Here is a 24,206-nt window from a genome sequence, read left to right on the forward strand (position 1 = left end):
TTTAAAAACTTTTTCTAAAAAGCCAGCGTTTGAATTTCTTATGATCTCTATTCCAATTTATTGCAATTTGTTCATCTTTGTATTAATTCAAACCTGATTTTTAAAAATCATTTTATTGGGAGCTCTTACAGCTCTTATCACAATCCATACAGACATCAATTGTGTAAAGCACATTTGTACATTTGTTGCCTTCATCATTCTCAAAACATTTGCTCTCCACTCAAGCCCCTAAACCTGATTTCTTAAAGCTGGGATTTTTTGTTATGTTAACTTCTTGAGCTGGATGCTTACTTCATTTTTATTTCTTAATTGTTAATGTAAATCTTTGAATTACATATTTACTTACAGATAAAGTTGTGTGTGCACCAATTGCGGGTGATTTAAAGTGATATCACTACTATGTTGTTACCTGTGTTCTACTGAACTTCCTATTATTTGTCCATGTTCCTAAATTTTATTTATGTCACTTCATTGTTTTCTTGTCCACATGGTTTCTGTTGAGAAGTCTGAGCTTATTCTTCATGGTTTTCTTTGTAGGTGATTAGTCTTTTTTCCCTAGCTGGCCTCAAGATTCTCTTTTTCCTTGAAATTTGAGGGTTTTTCTATGATTTGTCATGATGGTTTTCTTTTGGGGTCTATCCTTTTTAAGGTTCTCTCAGCTTCTTTAAGTTATTTTCTCCTCTTTTGTGATGTTGGAGCAATGTTCTTCCATGATTTCTTGTACGACATTCTATGACATTTCCCTTGTCATTTATTATTCTGAGCACTTCCTTCTTCTTGTCAGCATTGGTTAATATTCCACATCATTCTCAGACTTTCTGAAGAATCCTTCACTTTTTAAAATCAATTATTTCCCTCTTTGATTATAGTCAGAGTGATAGTCCTTGAGCTCATTGATTAGACTTTCCTTTCCTTCCCTTCTATTCCTCTGGTCGTTTACTGAGTTTCCTAATTCTGTTATCTCAGTGTTCATGTGGGATTCCTTTTGGTTTAATGATTTTAGTTTTTCAATTTCTTCTATTGGTCTCATGAGTGTTCCCAATATCTCTGGAAGGGACCGAAATACCATGTTCTGAATGGGAGCACCGGGACTTTCCCTCCAGAGCACCCCATTGCATTTGGGAGACTTTCAGTTGTTTGTTTTTCTTGATTTGGGAGGCTGTACTGTGGTTGACTGCTATTTCGTTGGCATCATGATGCAGCTATCAGTGATGTGTGACCTGCTCTGTGATGCAGGGGTAGCTGTTGGCTCTGTTTAGTGTCATAGGAGAGGTCTAAAAAGAGCTGGAAAACATATGGTGGAAAAATGGGGAAAAAAAGGGGAAGAGAGATGAGGAAGGAGCGGGTAGGAAAGAAGAGAGAATAAAATAAAATTAATAATAATAATAAGGGACCATCTGAATAGGTCAATAGAATTTTTAAAATAATGGGAAATATATTTTAAGAGGGGCAATCAGAATTAATAGGTTATTTGGAAATATATTTCATGACAAAAAGGAGCAAGAGCAGAAACATACTGGGTAGGGAAGGAGAAAAGAAGAGAGGCCACATAAATAGATGATAGATAGATAAACATATATAAAAGAAGCTGAGTTACAGAAGAAAAGAGAAAAGTGAGAATAAAAGAAAAATGAGGAAGGGAAGAAGACAAAGAAGCAAAAAGAAAAGAATGAAAAAGTGTGGATGTGCAGAGAAAAGGAGACGCTAAATATGAGGCTGAGACACGAAAGATAGGGCTGTGTCTTGGGCGTGGGTATTGCAGTTCTGTTGCTACGGCAGCATGAGTGTGGGCGAGTGAATGCATTCAGAGGGAAAGAGAGGAAGGAATTAAAAGCCTGGTTTGGGTGGGTGTGTCTGGATCTGCATGTCCGCCTGTTTTTTTCTAGAAGGCATGTGTATTTTCGGGGGGGGGGGGCACATGGGAAGCGAAAGTAGGAGAGAACTAGGAAACAGCAATAAAAGCATCATAATAGAACAAAAATACAAACACCAAAACAAATTAAGTAAAAAATAAAACTACCTTGTGGATGGAGAGTCCTGCTCCTTTGATAATATTATTGTGTACATACATCAGCTGTGTGGGGTAGGGGTGGGGAAAGGAGAGTACAAGAGAGGAAATCAAGGGAAAAGAAGGGTAAAACTGGTGAAAAGCATTGCTTGAGTACTGAGAATGTCTACACCAAACTGCCCACATAGTCTGCTATCCACTCGGGGCCACCAAAGGCCAATGAGGTAAGAAGTATGGCTGGTTCGATTGGCTCAGGTGCCCCAAAGGAGCAACTTGTGGGGTAGTGTGTGTGTGTGTGTGTGTGTGTGTGTGTGTGTAGGGAGAGGGTGCTGCACAGATGCGGCTCATGTTACTAGTTAATGGCAAAGGGGACTTCATCAATTAGTATTGCTGATCTTTCACTTAGTATATTTATCTTTTAAGTTGATTTTCTCATTTTCAGGAAGTGGAGGATTTCCTTCCTAGTGGACCCTCTCTGGTAGTTGCTGAGGCAACTTCCCATCTGGTGGCCATCTTCCCCTGTCTCATTGCTTGTCCTTGTTGATGCTCTATGGACCTGGGACCTAGCTCTTTATATGAGTGCTATATGGTCATTGTGAATTATTCTCTTCAATATTATAACATTTTAATTGTTTCATGGTTGGATGGTTTTTGTTCTGAATCAAACTAGTCTGATCTTAATATCATACTGCACTATTTATGTCTTTGTAATTTTTCTTTTTTAACCTTTACGAAATTTATTTTGGGTGAATCATTTATATTCTTTCTAGAATTTATATTTATTTTAAAGAAGAATCTGCTGGGATACCTTTTTTGAGATAAGCAACATAGCTGATCTTAGCTTAATCAAAGTACATATTGCTATGTTGTCATAAAATATGACAAAATGTTGTTATACTATACATTATGGTGCAACCCAGCACATATTTCACGATGTGACTTTTTGAGATCTTTGCATATTCGTATATATATATATATATGTAGTAATTTTCTTTTAAATTTAGATGTTTTACATTTTTTCTGTTAAATGTATTTTATATTAACTAGCAGTAAGACCAGCAGCATATAAAACAAAGCCTTCCAGTGGTTTAAGAAGGCAAAATTTGCCGTGATTTTCCCTCATTTCAATAAGTTCAAGGTTAAGATGGAGACTTCATGGTCACCATGAAACAGCCAGGGTTGTTTTACTACAGCGATTGTTAAATCTTTGTGCACAAGAATAACAAGCTCTCCCTACTCTGCCAATGAATGAGCTCTTTGGAAAGCCAAAGGGACAGACAAGACTGACTGCTGTCTGAAAAGGAGCACTCTGTCCAACGCCCCTTCACAGGGTCATGTGCTTCTCTCTGGGCAATTCGTTCCAGGGTGTTAGTCTCCATGGTCCCAGCTATGTTCTGTTTGGAGAGAGAGAGAGAGTGTGAGAGAGAGAGAGAGAGAGAGAGAGAGAGAGAGAGAGAGAGAGAGAGAGAGAGAGAGAGAGAGAGAGAGAGAGAGGTGTGTGTGTGTGTATGTGTGTGTGCATTTCATTAATGCTTTGTGCCGGCATTGGTTTTGGGACCCATGGATTGCAATAAGGATTGAGTGCCAGCTGGCTGGTGCCAGCTTCCCTCTACTGGCAAAATAGTTCCTTCAAATTTAAGTAAACTTTTAGTTTGTTTGCTTTAATCCCAATGCTGGGTGAAAGGTACCATCGTTTGGGGGGGAAATGTATTTATGTGCTTTGGTTCGTACTGTGACCAGCCCATCCTTTATAATTATTGCCCGCTGCCCTCAGGTCACTTGAAACTGGGTATAAGGGGAAAGGCAAGACCTAAATCATTTCTCTGCCAGTAAATTAGTGCCTTTGTACGTGAAAGATAAAAGTTGCTTAATCTCAGCTTTATTTATGGTCACATGAATTTGGGTGAAAAAATATTTTTCCCTTTCCGATTCTATAAGCTAGAGGACTCTCAATTAACTACATATAGCAGTTGCAGAAAGAGGATGTCTTACAATTTTTTTCATGATTAAAACATCAACTTTATATTGTATTTAAAATGTTTTATAGTGAACTAGGTGAAGGTTTATGGAACAGGCCACCAGCTTAACATTTAACAATCCATACACATCTTTAAAATATCCTCCATTCTAATCCTCTCAATACAACACCACTTACTCCATTTTCTCCCTGAGTTTCCTATTGTGATTCCTACTCCTCTCCCAACCCTTCTGACCTTGGTTCTTGAACGAATGCTGCCCTATTTAGTCAAAATGGTTTACGTATTCTAAGAGGTGGTACCTCCCTAGTGTTACTGCTTTCCGTGTAGACCCACCCATCTGATGCTTGGCTGTAAATTGAGACCACGGGGTAGGTTCATTTCCAGACCTGTCGAGTGACTGAGGGTCATAGTCTCAGGGATCCTCTAGTCTCTATTTGACCAATAATTGTGTGTCTTTTTGGACTCTGGGATTTGTTTCACCTTTTCTTCCTACTTTATCCCAGACCCTCTAATGTAAGCCTTTTTGGCACAATTGGTGGTGGTAGCTGACACTATTTAGTTAGTTCTTCTGGCTTAAGTCATGAAGACTGATGTTCACATGGTCCATCAGTCCATTAAACTAATGCTTTTCATATGTCTTTGGTGTTCATCACACTTTTTGCTTCAGGTCACGGAGAGACCATGAGTTTTTAAGACAAGTTGCTAATCACCAAAGTAGGATGTTGAACATTATCTCTGCAGATTATGCAATGGCAATTGACCTGGGTGTCCGCCAAGACCATGGTTCTGAGCCTCCAGACCTAGCATTTCTTCCTTAGGTGTTTGGTTACGTCTAAGACATTTTCACAACTTGTCCCCTGTATGCTCAACCACATACATTGATATAATTTTAGCAAAGGTAAATACCCAGGTATAAATATTCCACTCTCCCTTCCATACCTGTTCAGCCCACATATCTATCTATGAACTATTAAAGGTCACCGTTATTTTAAAAAAATTTAAATCACTTTATTGGGGGCTTGTATAACTCTTTTCACAATCCATACATACATCCATTGTTTCAAGCACATTTGTACACCCATTGCCATCATCAATCTCAAAATACTTGCTTTCTGCTTGAGTCCTTGGTATCAGCTCCTCATTTTTTTCCCCTTCATCCCCACTTTCCCCCTTCGTCATGGACCCTCGATAATTTATAAATTATTATTGTTTTGTCCAATCTTACACTGTCCAATGTCTCTCTTCGCCCACTTTTCTGTTGTCCATACCCCAAGGAAGAGGTTATACTTAGATCCTTGTAATCGGTTCCCCTTTTCCACCCCACCCTTCCTCCACCCTCCCAGGATCGTCACTCTCAGAACTGGTCCTGAAGGGATCATCCATCATGGATTTCCTGTGTTTCCAGTTCCTATCTGTACCAGTGCACATCTTCTGGTCTAACCAAATTTGTAAGGTAGAATTAGGGTCATGCTAGTGGGGTGGAAGCGTTAAAAAACTAGAGGAAATTTGTATGTTTCATCGTTGCTACACTGCACCCTGACTGGCTCGTTTCCTCCCTGCGACTCTTCTGTAAGGGGATGTCCAGTTGCCTCCAGATGGGCTTTGGGTCCCCACTCCGCACCTCCCCTCATTCACAATGATATGATTTTTTGCTCTTTGATGCCTGATACCTGATCCCTTTGACATCTTGTGATCACACAGGCTGGTGTGCTTCTTTCATGTGGGCTTTGTTGCTTCTGAGCTAGATGGCTGCCAATTTACCTTCAAGCCTTTAAGACCCCAGATGCTATATCTTTTGATAACCGGGCACCATCAGCTTTCTTCACCACATTCGCTTATGCACCCATTGGTCTTCAGCGATAGTATTGGGGAGATGAGCACACAATGAGATGATTTTTTGTTCTTTGATGCCTGATAACTGATCCCTTCAGCACATCGGTAGGTCACCATTGTTGGAGGAATTTTGTATAACAGTTTTAATCTCTATTACCTTTAACTCTTGCACCCCTCCTGTTTCTATATTTGTTTGCCAACCTCCCTCTTATTGCATATTGTCTTCCCCTTCACTCAAGTTTATATTTGTCTATCCTCCAGCCATTGATTTCTTCTCCCTTCACTTCCCCTACAAAATTAATATTTATACTCCAATTTCTGCCTGCAGTCTAGTTATTTCTGGTCTGAATTTACTTCTCTCTAAAGATGGCAAAGAATATCCGGTTATACCAGCAACTGCAGTTTCAAAGATTCTTTTTAGATTTCCTGATACATCCTTTAGGTTTGTAGCTTCAGCAAGCACAAGGCTTGCTTTTCAAAGGGGCACTTATCTGTCTATATCCTGCCATAGATGACAAGATTCACTAATTTTCCAGTCTGTAATATCTGAGTCATTGGTATTTGCTTTCCATCAACTCCATTCAACCACAAGCACTATTTAGGTGTTATTACTAGTGTAGCACATTCTGAATTATTTAGAATTTCATTCAGTTATGTAATTGTATAATATCTATATCAAATAGCATAATTTTAAAGAGCATGGTCTTACTTTTACATCTTGTAAACAAATCCAAAACTAGGAAGACAATTGGATCTTACAGAACTTCTCCTGGGGCATCAGGGACTCTGACATCCTCTGCCTTCTTACTCTAGAGCCGATTTCCTAAGAGTTGGCTTTCAGCTCAGAAAGAAGAGCCATCTCCCTTTAAAAAGCTTTTCAGAAAAAAAGCCTCTCTATCATCCTTGTTATTGTATAATTGATGCCCCTTTCTAAAAGAGAGCCTGGAAATGTAGTGCTTTAAAAGAACATATTACTGCTAATAAAATCCGCATTCTGTCTAGCAATAAGGATGGAATTGATATTATGTAGGGCACAGCTCTCAAGCTTTGACAATGCTGAATAATTTACATAATCCTATTTCTTATTAAATGGCAGCTGTGGTGGTTACTCATCGGGCTGTGATCTGCAAGGTCAGCATTTCAAAACCACCAGTGGCTCCTCAGGAGAAAGACGGAGCTTGAAAACTCACAGGGGGGCAGCTCCACCCTGTCTTAATAGGGTCACTGTGAGTCAGCTTTGACTTGATAGCATGAGTTTCTGTTTTTGTTTTGGTATTTATATCACATGAAACTGCATGTTTTCTTTTCCCTCTATTCCTTCTTATCACTCAATATTGAAAAATTATATTTTTAAAATATTTACCTCCATACTCTTAAGATATAGTTATACCATCAGTAGTTGGTTTTCATCTTTCTAGGATGACTTTTAAGAACTCTGGTGGTGTAGTGGTAACATGTTGGGTTGTCATCAGCACGGTCAGCGGTTTGAAACCACCATCCATTCCGCGGTCTAAAGACAGGGCTTGACTACTGTGGTAAACGGGTTCCATCTCGGATACCCACAGGGGGTTGCTATGAGGCAGCATTGACTCGGTGGTAGCGAGCATGATGACTTTTAACCTGAAACACCTAAATTCCTGAATGCATATGCTTATTTATTTTTTTAAGACTGCTTATACAAACCTGTTTAGGAATAGCAATGTTCACAGTCTATTGTTTCACTCCAGTCCTCACATTTGTTTTCACTTCAAGGTTACAGTTAAGCAGTTGCAATGATCGCCATTATTCCATATTTACGATGCTTCCTCCTCATTTCTTGATTTGCTCAGGTTTGTTTCGCAAATCTATACTATTTGTTTCCAGTAATCTACTCTAGAACACTAAAAATAGTGTTCTTTCACTTCTGGCACGTTCACGACTCCCTTGTTTGGTTGGAGATAGAGAAAGTAGACCTTTCCCTTTCTGTCTCTCTCTGTACTTGAAAGCGCTACAGGTGTTGCTGAATCCTCCAGCCCCACTTTTTAAAAAAAGCTCAATGAGGGAGGCTACGGGCAAGTCTGAAACTACTCTGATTGTTACCCCTTTCTTCTTTTTTTTTTTTGGTTTTATTTTTATTTATTTATTTATTTTAAAATTTATTTATTTATTTTAACAATTTATTAGGGGCTCATACAATTCTTTTCACAGTTCATACATATACATACATCAATTGTATAAAGCACATCTGTACAGTCTTTGCCTTAATCATTTTTTTTCTCTTTTCTTCTTTTACATTTTATTAGGGACTCATACAACTCTTACCACAATCCATACATATACATACATCAATTGTATAAAGCACATCCATACATTCCCTGCCCCAATCATTCTCAAGGAATTTGCTCTCCACTTAAGCCCCTTGCATCAGGTCCTCTTTTTTTCCCCCTCCCTCCCCATTACCCCCTCCCTCATATGCCCTTGGTAATTTATACATCGTTATTTTGTCATATCTTGCCCTATCCGGAGTCTCCCTTCCCCCCTTCTCTGCTGTCCCTCTCCCAGGGAAGAGGTCACATGTGGATCCTTGTAATCAGTTCCCCCTTTCCAACCCACTCCCCCTCCACTCTCCCAGCATCGTCCCTCACACCCTTGGTCCTGAAGGTATCATCCACCCTGGATTCCCTGTACCTCCAACCCTCATATGTACCAGTGTACAGCCTCTGTCCTATCCAGCCCTGCAAGGTAGAATTCGGATCATGGTAGTTGGGGGGAGGAAGCATCCAGGATCTGGGGGAAAGCTGTGTTCTTCATCGATACTACCTCACACCCTAATTAACCCATCTCCTCTCCTAAACCCCTCTATGAGGGGATCTCCATTGGCCGACACTTGGGCCTTGGGTCTCCACTCTGCACTTCCCCCTTCATTTGATATGATATATATATACACATACATATATACATATATACATATACACATATATACACATACATACACACACTTATATCTTTTTTTTTTTTTTGCATGATGCCTTATACCTGGTCCCTTGGGCACCTCATGATCGCACTGGCCGGTGTGCTTCTTCCATGTGGGCTGATTTGCTTCTGAGCTAGATGGCTGCTTGTTCACCTTCAAGCCTTTAAGACCCCAGACACTATCTCTTTTGATAGCCGGGCACCATCAGCTTTCTTCACCACATTTGCTTATGCACCCATTTTTCTTCAGCGATCCTATCATGGAGGTGTGCAGTCAATGATATGATTTTTTGTTCTTTGATGCCTGGTAATTTTACCCCTTTCTTAATTGACCTTTTTCCTTTCATAATTTCAATTTAAGGTTCTGGGTTTTTTATTTGTGTGTGTGTGTGTGTGTGTGCCGCTATTCTTTATAGACCAGGATATGCCCTTTCAAAGTATACATTCAAGCAGAAAAATCTCCTTCAACTATATGATTAAATATTTATTCTGCTCCATTACATTTGCTTTCTTCTTAGGAACCTCTATTATACACATAGCAGTCTTCCTCTATTATTCTCTCTCTGTTGCAGTCAGTACTTTAAATCCTTTATTCATTCATTTTTCTCATTTACACTTTCTTAATATCCTCTAATTTTTCAACTCTGTCCTGCAGTCCACACTCCTTCCAATTATTTTCCTTTCACTGCTGGTTTTCATTTTTCTTTACGCTTTTTATTCCTAACAATTTATTTGTAGTCTTGATATCAGTTTGTGAATTCTTTGACCTGTTTTGTATACTTGCTTCAGAGAAACTAATGCTCCATCCAGTTTTCAAAAGATCCCTACCAAAACATTTCATCACACTTTTCATCGATTTCTGATCCCAATTTTTCTTTTGAATTAAAAAATTCCTCTTCTTTCTCTGTTTTGATCTTATTCTGTGCTTCATTCATAACTCCTTACAGCTCCTTCACTTCCATACTCATCCATGTAGCAAGGGATTTTCCTGGAGCAGATGAGTATTAGCAGGAGGGTTATATTTCAGTCTAGGGGGAATTACTATTATTTTTAATGTTATTATTGTGAGCTAGTACATATATCATACTGTTCCTTAGTTCAATCACATCAAGCAGTATTGTACAATTGCTACTACAATCAGTTTCCAAACATTCTTTTCCTTGCTGGACTCCTTGACATCGTTTCCTTTTTACCACCCCACCCTCATCACCACCACGACTGCACCCAACTCCCATAAGCCCTTATTCTACCTGCTGTCCCTGTATGTTCCTCAATCATGTTTCATGTACCTAAAAACAGAACAGCATATAACACAACTCCAAGTGGGTGACCCCAATGACATACCACCTCTGAGATAAACCCTGATGTGAACAAACAAACAAATACAGAAAATGTTGAAAAACAGGTCAGGCCCAGCCTGTATCAGCATGACAAAGCTTTAACTATCCAAGTTAACTTTATCCTTTTGACCCTCTATTCTCCAACTAGAGAGCCATACCTACGACTCCGGGTTATTTCGGTTCCATTATCTCCAGCAAATGGAGAGAGACAGTTATGGGGTGTTTTTTTTTATTGCTGTTTGTTTGTTTTTCTAATGTAAAGGAGATTTTTATTTGTCCTATCTGTAGTACTGCTCATTTTGTGCTGAAAAACCAAACCAACTTCAGTGCTATGATGCTGACTCACAGCGACCCTGAGGGACCCGTGAGTTTCTGGAACTCTACCTGCCTCAGAGGGTTGCTGGCTTCGCCCTGCTGCAGTTTTAGCAAGCAGCCAGACTCGTAGCCATTACTCCATCAGGGCTCTTCTGTTTAGTGCCAGCCTTGTAAACACATTTTAGTTGGTAATTTACAATGCATATTTATGTTCCAAGACTATATTTTTGTCTTCTATTTGTCACGAGCTTTCTCAGCTCTTTTATCGATGCCTTTGCTACATAGCTGAGGCTTTCAGAAGCTCTTCTGCATATTTTGACTCATGGGTTTTAGTGTTTTCCTTGTGTAACTAGACATTGTGCTTGCAATTTTATCTTTTGATTTGATTGATGTTTTCCAATTTGATTGATGTTTTCCAAAGATCCCCAAGAAGAAATGATGGAAGTGACATCTCTGTGCCTCAGGCCAAGCCACAAATTCTCTAGTCTGTGAAAATAAAATTTTGTTTTTTAATAGCGAGGGGTTATCTGGCTGGAAATGGCAAGAATGAATCAATGAGGCCGGAAGATTACAAAGATAAAGCAATGATTTATCTGGTGTATAGGATTAGCTGAACTAGTCAGAAAGATCTGGGAGAGTTTGGTTGCAAAAGGACTTTGAATTCCAGACATCTGCTGGTGCTTTTCGTGAACGTGCAGTAGGAAGACATTTGACCTTAAGAAAGAGTTTATTTTGAGCTGTGTTATGTTTTTGCTTAGATTGGGAACCACTTCTGTTGTCTATAAGGTTGTTATGAATCAAAATGGACTCGGTGGCAGTGATTTGGGTTTGTTGTTGCTGGTTTGTTTTTTACTTTTACTTTTGTTTTTGAGATACTTTTCAAAGTCTAGAAAATATTAAGTTAACAAAATCGTGTTTCTTTAAATGGCATTGTAAGATTCATCTACTATTAAACAAAAAGTAGTGATTATAACTGATTATTTCTTAAATTAATACAGCTTTGATTACTCATGTAGGGGAAAGCTTAACATTCTGATGAAAGGGCCTAACTCCATGTAGAAAGAATCACTTCATCTTTCTTATATAAAAATACAGTTATAGATTTAGCATGGGAAAAAAAACTCTCAACTGGCTTAGTTTTCTAGATTCAACCATATAGGTATAGTAAATAATATAAGAAAACTAACTCACAGTGTAAATCAATACATTACTAGTAGTTTAATGGAATAAAACCTGAGTGAGTATGGGGTAGTTAGGAAGAGAAGTGAATTAATTCCATTTTCTGGGCAGGAGAATATCCTCTCTACCTTGGACTCAAATATGATAGGTATCAAGGAATCAGAGGACATGCATAGAAAAGATTTGTTAATAGTGCTTTATAGTTTTCAACATGGAAGAGCGGATAGTCTCTCTCTCTCTCTCTCTCTCTCTCTCTCTCTCTCTCTCTCTCTCTCTCTCTCTGTGTGTGTGTGTGTGTCCTTTCTTTCTCTTGTTGTGTTTTGTTTTATTTTGTTTCAGATGGAATTAGATAAGGGAGCCAGAGCTTACAGGAAAGCTTAATCCAAGCAACTGTGTTTAATTTAACGATTTAGATCTCTTCAAAGGTGGAGTGGGTATGTTCGTATGAATCAGTGATGTCTTTGAAAAATTTCCTCCCAAATAGCAATTGGACTAGAAGAAGTAAAGGACCTTCCAACTCTAGAGTCTTTAATTACTTGCCTTTATAGAGCTGCTGTTTGCTTTAAACTCTAAGTTGTATTTGGAGTGTCTTCTCAAATTTGTATTGGTAATTGCTTTGTATGGGTTTAATAGATAAGTGGGTGAAGTTTTGACCTTTTACATATGGAAGAAAATCATATCTAGAATGTCTTCTAAGACATTTTAGGTAGTTGTATTGTTACTTGGATCATGTTGATCGTAACGCCAAGGGGTCGTGAGAATTTGTGATATTTGACAGCAAACATCTGCAAATATTTTTGGAGATCCAATTTAAAATATATTTCCTTTCTTAAAATAAAGAAGATTTAAAGAAAATCATCCATATCTTCCAAGACTTTTGGATCACCTGGGCATTTTAAAAGAGGAGACGCCCAGATGGTGTGGTAGTTACAGTACTTGGCTGCAGACCAATTGGTCAGCAATTCAAACCTACCAGATAGATGCTTCTTGGGAGAAAGGCTTGGCTGTCTGCTTCTGTAAGGGATGACAGCCTGGGAAACTCCAGGGGGGGCTTCGACTCTGGTCTTTAGGGTCAAAAAGGACTCAACAGAAACAGATTTGGTTTTTATTTTTAAAAGAAACTTTTAGTTCTCTGAATGACTGTGCTTCTAAATTTAGCACAATCTGAGTCCCATTTCTTCAGCTTTAGTTCTGGCATTTCTTTGCTGTACAATTTAAATTCTGGCTACATTAAATTACTTATATTTCCTCAATTATATCACGTCACATCATGGCCGTGCTCTTAAACTGCTTTTTCACATCTTGTCACACTCAGTCTCGAATGTTTTCAAAACTCAGTTTGGATGACCATATTGGCCTCCACAGCCCTAAACTGCATTCCTGACTTCTTTGTCACTATGGCATCTAGTACAGCCTCAGATTTCTAGCTGAGCACTCATCAGATTATTATTTGAATGCTTGCAGTTCTACCGAACTGTGTGCTTTTCAGTGAGGGGTCCAGAATGAGAAACTGATCAGTCTTGAAAAGAAGGCACCTTCTCTAGGCGCACAAAGTCGGAAAATACTTTATAAACTGGGAAGTGCAGAAGCAGGGGCAGGGCTCTGTAGGCTGGGGCACAGGGTGTAATTGGTGACGTGGTAGATATTGGATATTTTATGGTATGGCTATAACTATGCTAAGGAATGTGTGTTCACCAGCACTTCTTAATTTTGATAACTGGATGATATTGGGGATGCTGGGAAAGCTCTCCAGGCTGCAGTTTCCTTAAAGGAAAGCACGAACACAAAGCAGCGCCTACCCCACAGGAACCCCACAACAGGTGATTAAAAATGTCAGCTGCTATTCCTATCATAGGACCTCTGGTGGCACTGTAGGGTAAGCTTGGAGTACTCCCCACCAGGTGCCAATTCACCTGTCACTCCACTCCTCCCTTAAAGATTTGCAAACTCAGAAGCCTGGCACAGGGTCGCTATGAATTGGAGTGGAGTCAATGGCAATGAGTTTCATTTGTTCATTTGTTCATTTGTTCATTTGCTCCTATTATACAGTCCCTGGATTATGTCCACCGAAAGGGTAACAGTCTGAAGTGCCCAGAGATACTGCAGAAAAAAAGTCTAGCAATCAACTTCCAAAATGTAACCACTGACAAATCAATGAAGCACATCTCTACTCTACACACATGAGACAGCATTACCTTGACAGCAACTGACAACTAATTTTGTTATTATTATTGTTGTTGTCTTCACCAATAGACTCAAAACTCTAACAAGATGATTGAGGCCAGAGCCCTGCATTTGGTGATAAGCAAAGAGTTCTGATAAGGCCTTGTCAGCCTGAAAGTAGGTACAGCAAGAGTCACACAGATCTCATTTAAACCCGGCTCTCACTTAGTCCATTCCAGCTCATTGCGACCCTATCAGGCAGAGTAGCAATGCTGTATAGGGCTCCCCAGGCTGTGCATTATGTTTTTGAAGCAGACTGCCTTTCTCCTACAGGGTGGTTGGTAAGTTTAAACCACAGACCTTTCCATTAGCACCCAATGCTTAACCCACTGTGCCACGAAGGTTCCTTGACATTGAGAGTTTAACCAGGTGCCAAATGGATGGAAAGGCTCATTTTGAAAGCTGGCAGTACCTTGAAACAGTTTATTTAAAGCCATTCCAAAATGGTTGGGGCAGAATCCAGCTTGCAGTGGGTGGAAGACTGAATACAGAGCTGAGAGGTAGAGATGGTGGGGACACAAAGTCTGTGGCCTTCAACGCTCTAAATAATGCAAGGAAAATGCTGGGCAGAATACGTTGTTCCGATGACTTCAGCGGTGGTTGGTCCCAGCAGGCAAAGTGCTAGCATATTGTTGAATGGATTGGTTTAATGAAGACTGAGGAGACCTATGCTTCGCTGTGTCCAACTCTAGGCAGAAAAACTGAGAACAAATATGGAAAATCAGTGAGCATCCTGGGCCCTCATTCCAACGTGTCCCTCCTTTCCTTATTCCATCGGGAGTGAAGACCTGGGAATTATATTCTCTCTCACTGAAGTGTCATTTTTTTCCCCAGCCCACAGGGAACCCAGATTGGTCGGAGGGGACATGCCCTGCTCTGGTCGTGTTGAGGTGAAACATGGAGACGCATGGGGCACCGTCTGTGATTCCGACTTCTCTCTCGAAGCTGCCAATGTGCTGTGCAGGCAGTTGCAGTGTGGCACGGCCATCTCTATCTTGGGAGGGGCTCACTTTGGAAAAGGAACTGGACAGATCTGGGCTGAAGAATTCCAGTGTCAGGGCGATGAGTCCCATCTCTCTCTCTGCCCAGTAGCACCTCACCAAGCCGGAACTTGTAGCCACAGCAGGGATGTTGGCGTCATCTGTTCAAGTGAGACCCAGAGAGCATCTTCAATCTGTTCCCGGACTATGAAAGGGCTGGGGGGTCGTAGTCATGGACTGCTTTTAAAAACCATTGTCTTCTTCCAGGATACACAGAAATGCACTTGGTGAATGGCAAGACCTCTTGTGAAGGAAGGGTGGAGATGAAGATGTTCGGGACCTGGGGGCCCCTCTGCAGCTCCCACTGGGACATGGAAGATGCCCATGTCATTTGCAAGCAGCTTAAATGTGGAATCGCCCTTTCTATCCCCGGAGGAGCACATTTTGGGAAAGGAAACGGGCAGATTCGGAGACACGTGTTCCACTGCCTGGGGACTGAGCAGCACATGGGAGATTGTCCAGTCACTGCACTGGGGGCGCCACTATGTTCCGCCGGGGAAGTGGCTTCAGTCGTCTGCTCAGGTAAGAGAATACAAGGCAGCTGGTGACGGACCTCTTCCATGGTGGGGCGCCTTCAGCGCAGTTGTACAGATGAGGATGAAAAACAAAAAGAAAGAGAAATGGTCCATTTGGGGAGACTCTCAATAAGGGTCCCAGAATATTACCCTCGTTTGTCTTTAAAGAAGGATGGTGAAATTAATTTTTGCGGACCTCATCGTTCTCTTGTGGTTAGGTGCTGCCAAGTAGGTTCTGGCCCATAGCGACCTCTGTGTAAAGCAGAAGGAAACACTGCCCCGCATCACCCTCAGCCGTGATTGCAGTGATTGTACCAATCCATCTTGTTGAGTGATTGCAGTGATTGTACCAATCCATCTTGTTGAGTGATTGCAGTGATTGTACCAATCCATCTTGTTGAGAGTCGTCTTCTTTTTTTTTTTTGCTGACCCCTGTTTTACTAAACATAATGTCCTTCTTCAGAAACTGGTCTCTGCTGATAACATGTCAAATTATATGAGACACTGTTTCACCATCCCAATTTCTAAGGAGCATTCTGGCTGTTATTCTTCCAACACCAATGTGTTCATTTTTTCAGCAGTTCCTGGTAATTTCAATACTCTTTGTCAACACCATGATTCAGAGACATCTTCAGTATGCTCCATTCTCTGCTTTCCAATGCATATTAGGTGATCGAAAGTATCATGCTTTGGGTCAGATATACCTAAGTCCTTAAAGTGATAGCTCTACCTTAAGGGAGGGGCCTGGGGTCATAAATGTGTCCGTCAACTGATTCTTTACTGCTGCTTCTATGGGTGGTGATTGTGCATGCAAGTAAAAGGACATTCTTGACACGTTCAATCTTTTCTCAGTTTACCACGCTGTGCTTTATTGGTCCACTTACAAGGATTTGTGTTACCTTAATGTTGTGGTGCAGTACATACTGAAGGTTACATAGCTTTTATCTTCATTAGGAAATACTTCCTCTTACCTTCCTCTTCCTCGCCACTCAAATTCCTCTTCGCTTTCAGCAAACAAAACTGTGCCAACTGTACATTGCAAGTTGTTACTGACCTTCCTTCAATCTCGACACTGCATTGTTCTCCATTCGGTCTAGCTCCTCTGGTTATTTACTCAGCTTACAAATTGAATAAGTAAGGTGGAAGGGTTTAATATTGATGCACACCTCTCCTGACTTTAAACCATGTAGTGTACTCTTGTTCTGTTTTTAAAAGTGTCTTTTGGTCCATGCACAGGTTCAACACGAACACAGGGAAGGGTTCTGGAATTCTTGTTTTTCACAATATTATCCTTAATTTGTTATGATTCACACAACTGCATGCCTTGGCCTAGTCAACGAAGCACAAGTCACTAGCTTTCTGGTATTTCCTGCTGTATCTTTTTTCCACACCCTCTTTTGAATACAGCTTGAATTCCGGGCAGTTCACTAGAGCGGTACTGCTACCATAGCTTTTTTAACTGCCTTCTGGAAAATTTACTTGCCTGTGACAGTAATGATAAGATATTATTTGATAATTTCTACATTCTATTGGACCACCGTTTGGAATGGGCACAAATATGGATCTCTTTCAGTCCATGTGCTAGGTAGCTTTCTTCCAAAGTACTTGACCTCGACTGCTTCCATTACTGCGCATGTGGAAACATCTCGATCTACAGTCCATCAGGTTCTGGATCCAATCACCAGGCATTACGAATGCATCATTATTGCATGTTCAGTCCATTTCAAACTGCAGACGTTGGTGTAAGAACTAACCTTCCATTTCTTCATCTGTAGCATTAGTGGTTGGTGCACACATTTGAATAAAAAAATTGTATTAATTGGTCTGCTTATAGCATTGCATTCTATCCCTGTCAGGATTGTACTTTACAACAGATCTTGCAGTGTTACTTTTGACAATGAGTGTGGCATCTTCCCTCTTCGACTTGTCATTCCCAGCACGGCAGGCCACACGAACACCAGCCCATTTCAGCTCGCTCATGCCTAGGCTATCTAGCTTCAAGCATTCCATTTCATTTTTGACAACTTTCAATTTTCCTAGACTCATAATTTGCACATTCCATATTCTGACTACGAATGGACCTTTGCATCGGTTTCTTCTCATTGTGGATCATGCCGCATCAGCAAGTGAAGGCCCCCAGCTTTGCTTCATCCACACAGTGAGGTGGACTCTACTTTGAGGAGCCTTCCAACCTGGGTCTGATTTGGGGTATCTTCCACCCTAAGAGGCTCATCCGTTAACTCTGTGTCAGATAATGTAACACTGTTATTCTAAAGGGTTTTCAGTGGCTAATTTTTCAGATTTTGACAGCTTCTTCCTTCGACTTAGTCTGGAAATGGTGCTGAAAATGATTAGTTATGGCGATCCTGCTGGTATTTGAAATCCTGGCAGTATAGTTTCCAGCACCAGAGCAGCATACAAACCAGAATAAAACAAATTGGAAGCGGATTGGTTGAAATTCGATTGTACTGACTATATGCTGTGTCTTCCTCAAAATACCTTCAACTCAAAGATCACTGCCATCAAGTCCGACCCAACTCATGGCAACCCTGTAGGGCAGAGGAGAACCATCTTTGTAAGTTTCCAAGTGTGTAACCTTTGATGGGAGTAGAAAGCCTCATCGTTCTCCAGTGGAGCAGCTTGTGGTTTCTAACTGCTGACCTTGAGGTTACCAGCCCAACTCATCACCCACTGTGCTACCAAGACTTCTTTTCCCAAAGCACCTTACTCCCATGTGGTTGACCCTCAGTCTTTTCTTTCTTTCTTTCTTTCTTTCTTTCTTTCTTTCTTTCTTTCTTTCTTTCTTTCTTTCTTTCTTTCTTCCTTCCTTCCTTTCTTTCTTTCTTTCTTTCTTTCTTTCTTTCTTTCTTTCTTTCTTTCTTTCTTTCTTTCTTTCTTTCTTTCTCTCTAACGTTGATTGTCTCCAGCTCATTTGTATAATGCTTCACCTGACGTCCTTTCTTCTTCTTAACCCTTTGAGGTTTGAATGACTAAGCAACTTGGTGTTCACAGGAAACCAGACCCAGACATTACAGCTGTGCAATACGTCCTCCTCGGATCCAACAAGTGCTCCCTCCGCGCAGGAAGAAGGTGCTGCTGCCTGCATAGGTGAGAACATTAACCAGCCTGTGAAAGTGAGCTCAGCCTTTAGGAATAAAGTCCGTTGCCACCAAGTCAATCCCGACCCATAGTGACCATATAGAGTGGAGTAAAATTGTCCCTTTGGGCTTTGGAAGCTGCAAATCTTTATGGGAGCAGGAAGCCTCATCACCGAGTGACTGGTAAATTCAAACTGCTGACCTTGTGCTTAACAGACCTATGTGTAATCCACTGTGCTGCCAGGGTTTCTGTCTTTAGGAAGACATAATATGTGTTTTTAATTGTTTTCCTAGAGAGTGGTCAACTTCGCCTGGTCAATGGAGGAGGTCGCTGTGCTGGGAGAGTGGAGATCAACCATGAGGGCTCCTGGGGCACCGTTTGCGATGACAGCTGGGATATGACTGATGCCAATGTGGTGTGCAGACAGCTGGCCTGTGGGGTGGCCATTAATGCCACAACTGCAGGTCATTTTGGGCCAGGAACAGGACCCATCTGGCTGGATGAGCTCGACTGCAGTGGAAAAGAATCTCACATCTGGCAGTGCCGTTCACACGGCTGGGGACAACACAATTGTAGGCATAAAGAAGATGCAGGAGTTATATGCTCAGGTAAAGTCTACATATACCCTCTGGGCACAGTTATAAAGGACAGGGTGAAGGTGGGGCAAAGGGTGGTCAGACAGAGCAATAACCTGAGAAAAGTCCTTGAAAAGCAAGTCAAAGGAAATGATTACAGAAGTCAGACTCTCAGAAGTGTAGGTTTGATCAGTTAGGGCTACTTCATATGCAAAATATCTGAAAGGGAAAAATCCAGAGCAGCCTTGTGCATTATGAAACGCACACACACACACACACACACACACACACACACACACACACACACCAGTGAGAATTTGTTTTATAAAACATGGAGCTGGGTGCTGGCCAAGAGTTCAATGGCACCATGTAATAATCCAAAAGTATATTCAAGAAGAGGAGAAGAAATCCATTCAGTGCATCCTTCTTCGGAGAAAAAGATCGTGTCCATTTCCAGGTGCTTTTTTCATGGTGAATAAGGAAGGCATACCTGTTTTAAGAACAAACTGTGCCCTAAGAGAGCATTGCTCTTCCTTTGTATGCATGGCGAATTTTAGAAACTATTGTGGAATTGGAAAAATATGCGAGGCTGTAATATCAGGGAAAATAATACTATGATTCACTTCCTAATGGAAATCCATTATTCTATCTGCCAGAAGATGTTGTGATACCATTGCTATTTAATGACAGAAAGTAGGTCGAGACTTGCACAGCAAAAACAAAGCGCAGGAAAGGAGCTCTTTCGTTTCAAGGCCAACCACACAACACTTTGGTTTTCACGCCTAGTGTCCTCATTCCTGGTCATTCACTTAAAAACCCCAAACCCAAAGACCCTGTGTTTTCTCCTGCTTTCTGTGCAGCTTTCTGTCCAGCTGGTCAACAATTCCTACACATGTTCTTCAGTAACTCTCCTTATATTTGTCACTATGCATTGACTTTAATCCACTCCAGCTGTTCCATTTCCACTCATCTGATTTCCCTGCTCCCAGTACATCGCCGATTTTTCGGGATCATCTATGCAATTTTTTCAAAGGAGCCCAGTACTTCATATTCATTTTTGCTGTCATTGCTCACTCATGTTGAACTATCAAGGAAATTGTAAGACTAAAAGAGGCACACAATAAAATTACTCCCTAAAAAATTATTTAGACATGTGATTCACCTAGCTAGAAGAGAGAATACATTGGGAAGTGTATCCAGGCTGATGCGGTTAGTTTACAATCGAGCACCCTATCCTTTGTTCTCTCTTGGGAACAAGCTTAAAGTTGTTCTAGTTTTTATTATTTTCTGATTTCTTTTGGATTGTGATCTTTCTGTGTTTTATTTTGTGATTGTTGTTGGGAGAGAACAGGGGAAGTTGTATTTTCTTTATATGAACTTCAGGATAGGTAAATCTATACAGACAGTAACTGAATTAGTAGTTTCTTGAGGTCATGGTAAGGGGAGACTGGAGTAGGTGGTGAGCTAATCATAATGAACACAAAAATGGAAGAACAGGTTCTAAAATTGTTTGTGGCAATGATTGCACAATTCTTTTAATATGTTTAAGCCATTGAAATGTATGCCCTGGAAATTATACGTCAATAAAACTGAGAAAGCAAATGACATTCTAATGTAAATAAAGTGAAGAAAAATGTATATTCCAAAGATCAGCTGCATATCTTTGCAGATTTACAGGAAATGGCTGTGCAAACAGAGCAGAGATTAAGTTCCAGCATGCTTCACGCTAGGACCCAAAAAATCATTTCATTACTGATATTGAAAAGGTAGTAAGGTAACTGAGTTACATTGAATGTTGACCTGAAAATGATACAAATAGACAAACCATTAATTCATTTAATTTTTAAAAAGCAATTGGAACAGACAATCAAAACTATTCAGCTGGAAATGGCTCCAAGTCTCTGAATGTGAATCTGGAAAATTAGTTATTGTTCCTATTCTAAAGAGGTACCTGAGTGCCAAGCCCAGCACTAGAAAGAAATAAAAATATTTTGTAGAATCAACACTGTGGTTTACTAAAAGTTACTAAATCATGAAGGAGCTCCAGCAGAGTGAGGTTAAAAATGATTGTCCCATTAGGGTAAACGGTAGAGTTCTCTGAATCTTCAGAAAAGATGTGTTAACTGCTATCTCTCTATTACTCCAGAGTTCATGTCTCTGAGGCTGGCCAGCGAGACCAGCCAAGAGTCCTGTGCAGGGCGTCTGGAGGTGTTTTACAATGGAGCGTGGGGCGGCGTTGGCAGTAGTGACATGTCTCCAACCACAGTGGGAGTTGTATGCAGGCAACTGGGCTGTGCAGACAAAGGGACCGTCGGCCCTGCACCTTCAGACAAGGCCTTATCCAGGCACATGTGGGTGGACCATGTTCAGTGCCCAAAAGGACCTGACACATTATGGCAGTGTTCATCATCTCCATGGAAGAGGAGACTGGCTAGCCCCTCTGAGGAGACCTGGATCACATGCGCAGGTGAGTACCCAATGGTCTCTGTGGTAGCGCCACTCTGTATTTCCACTATCATCACCTGGAAAAATCCATTAGGTTTTATTTTACTCTTCTCCAACCAATTTAAAGAGTTAAAGCTAATTAAGTAGGGATAGGAAATCTCTGGTTTTAATACTTGTTCTGCCTGGATGACAAAACAGGCTTCATTTCATTTGGCCTAGAAGAATTCTGAAGGAGCCCTGGTAGCGCTGTCTAGTAAGCTTTGGACTGCTAACCACAAGGTCAGCAGTTCAAACCCACCAGCTGCTCTGTGGGAGAAACAGGAAGCTCTTTCCTTCCATCAAGGTTTGGCACCTTGGAAACTGATACTGGGCCACGATGAGCTGGAAGTAACTTAAAGGCAGTAGATTGGTTTGGGTATAAGAATAGTATTCTCATAGTGAATGAAGGGGGAAGTGCAGAGTGGAGACCCGAGGCCAAAGTGTCAGCCACTGGAGATCCCCTCACAGAGGGGTTTAGGAGAGGAGATGGGTCAGTCAGGGTGCAAGGTAGTACCGATGAAGAACACAGCTTTCCCCCAGATCCTGGATGCTTCCTCCCCCAACTACCATGATCCGAATTCTACCTTGCAGGGCTGGATAGAGCAGAGGTTGTACACTGGTACATATGAGGGCTGGAGGCACAGGGAATCCAGGGTGGATGATACCTTCAGGACCAGGGGTGAGGGGTGATGCTGGGAGAGTGGAGGGTGAGTGGGTTGGAAAGGGGGAACTGATTACAGGGGTCCACGTGTGACCTCCTCCCTGGGAGAGGGACGACAGAGAAGGGGGGGAATGGGGACTCCGGATAGAGCAAGATATGACAAAATAACGATGTATAAATTACAAAGGGCACATGAGGGAGGGGGGAGCGGGGAGGGAGGGGAAAAAAAAGGAGGACCTGATGCAAAGGGCTTAAGTGGAGAGCAAATGCTTTGAGAATGATTGGGGCGGGGAATGTATGGATGTGCTTTATACAATTGATGTATGTATGTGTGTGGATTGTGATAAGAATTGTGTGAGCCCCTAATAAAATGTTAAAAAAAATAAAATAAAACATGAAAAAAAAGAATAGTGTTCTCCCAGTGGTTCTCCTTTGGCCAGTGGTCTCACAGTGAAATTTTCATTCAGTTTCTTTCTCTGTGAACAAATGAAAACAGAGATTGAATGTTTGACTACTGCATGGTCTAACTTACTTTTACCTCCCCGCTCCCCCAAAATAGTATCTTGCTAGGAGTCCTGCATGGTGCAAATGTTTAAATACTCAAATAGGAGCTCAAAGGTTGGCAGTTCAAATCCACCCCCAGAATATAGCCCTGGCAGTCTGCTTTGTCTCAGCCTGGAAAACCCGAGGGAGTAGTTGGACTCTGTACACATAGGGTCACCATGAATCAGAATTGACTTTACCATAACAAACAACAACATTGTCATACTGTGCTAAGCCTGAAAACCAGGCAGAAAGATCAATCCATATATATAAATTCAGTGTCATAAAGTCAATGCCAACTCATAAGGACCCTATGGGCAGCCTGTGAGTTTCCTAAACTGTCGGTCTTTAGGGAAGTTCTTTCTATCCTGGGAGGGGCTAGGGCACAGTTAACACCCAATCTGTAAGCGCTATGCCCCCAGGGCTCTGATCTTTCAGCAGTTCCTTATACCATGTCTGAAACAGGAAGAGGGGTTTTATTTACCCCCACATCTCTCAGAGCCTCCTCTCTTTCAAAGGACCTAGTAGCATCCATTGGACAGTGTTTTATCTAATTGACATTTGCTGAGTCACACTATTCTAATGTCCAGGAGGAAATATGCTCCGGTTACATACTTTCATAAAAGATAAACTTGTAAATAAATATATATACATTTAAAATGCACATTAAATAAACATGCTTTAAAGTGGCAATTCTAAGGAAATGGTCTCTAGTCTCTCTTCCTGTGACATTTTAGATGCGTTTGTGTTCTCCGATGGTGAGTAATCTAAGTGTCTCTGACTTTTCAGATAAGATAAGACTTCAAGAAGGGGCCACCAACTGCTCTGGACGTGTGGAAATCTGGCATGGCGGCTCCTGGGGGAGTGTGTGCGATGACTCCTGGGACCTGCAGGATGCAGAAGTGGTGTGTCAACAGCTGGGCTGTGGCTCAGCTTCAAAGGCACTAAAAGAAGCACACTTTGGGCCAGGCACTGGACCCATCTGGCTCAATGACGTGAAGTGCAGAGGAAATGAGACGTCCTTGTGGCACTGTCCTGCCAGATCGTGGGGGCACAGTGACTGTGGACACAAGGAGGATGCCAGTGTGGAGTGTTCAGGTCTGGAGCCTCTGGCAGCGATGAGGGTGTGGGCATCGAAGTGCATTTCCCCAAAGTGGGTTGTAGCCACACGGGGGGGGGGGGGGGGGGAGACTCGCGATGCTGCTCTCTGAAGGGATAATGAAAATGCTTGTTGCGAACACATTGACCTTCACCAAAGAAATACATGTGAGCAAGCGAGCAAGAATGAGAAGAAAATACAGATAGATAGATGATAGATAGATAGATAAGGTTTATATGATAACAAGGAGCCCTCGGGGCACTGTGGCTAAAATGCTCACTGCTAGCTGAAAGGTCAGTGGTTCAAAGCCAACAGCCACTCCTAGGTAACAATGTAGTAGTCTTCTTCTGAGAAGATTGAC

General features: G+C 41.3%; 1 protein-coding gene across 1 annotated transcript in view; it reads left to right on the forward strand.

Moving 5' to 3' along the window:
• Nucleotides 1-24,206, forward strand: part of LOC142450321 (scavenger receptor cysteine-rich type 1 protein M130-like) — a 45,264-nt gene that overhangs the window by 12,274 nt on the left and 8,784 nt on the right. Inside the window, exons 7-12 of the mRNA XM_075552098.1 lie at nucleotides 14,664-14,978; nucleotides 15,077-15,391; nucleotides 18,397-18,492; nucleotides 18,777-19,091; nucleotides 21,205-21,525; nucleotides 23,536-23,844. Coding sequence (XP_075408213.1) covers nucleotides 14,664-14,978; nucleotides 15,077-15,391; nucleotides 18,397-18,492; nucleotides 18,777-19,091; nucleotides 21,205-21,525; nucleotides 23,536-23,844 — 1,671 coding nt within the window. The remainder of the gene's footprint in view (nucleotides 1-14,663; nucleotides 14,979-15,076; nucleotides 15,392-18,396; nucleotides 18,493-18,776; nucleotides 19,092-21,204; nucleotides 21,526-23,535; nucleotides 23,845-24,206) is intronic.

This window comes from Tenrec ecaudatus, chromosome 6 (assembly GCF_050624435.1).
Source record: "Tenrec ecaudatus isolate mTenEca1 chromosome 6, mTenEca1.hap1, whole genome shotgun sequence".
NCBI classification, from domain to species: domain Eukaryota; kingdom Metazoa; phylum Chordata; class Mammalia; order Afrosoricida; family Tenrecidae; genus Tenrec; species Tenrec ecaudatus.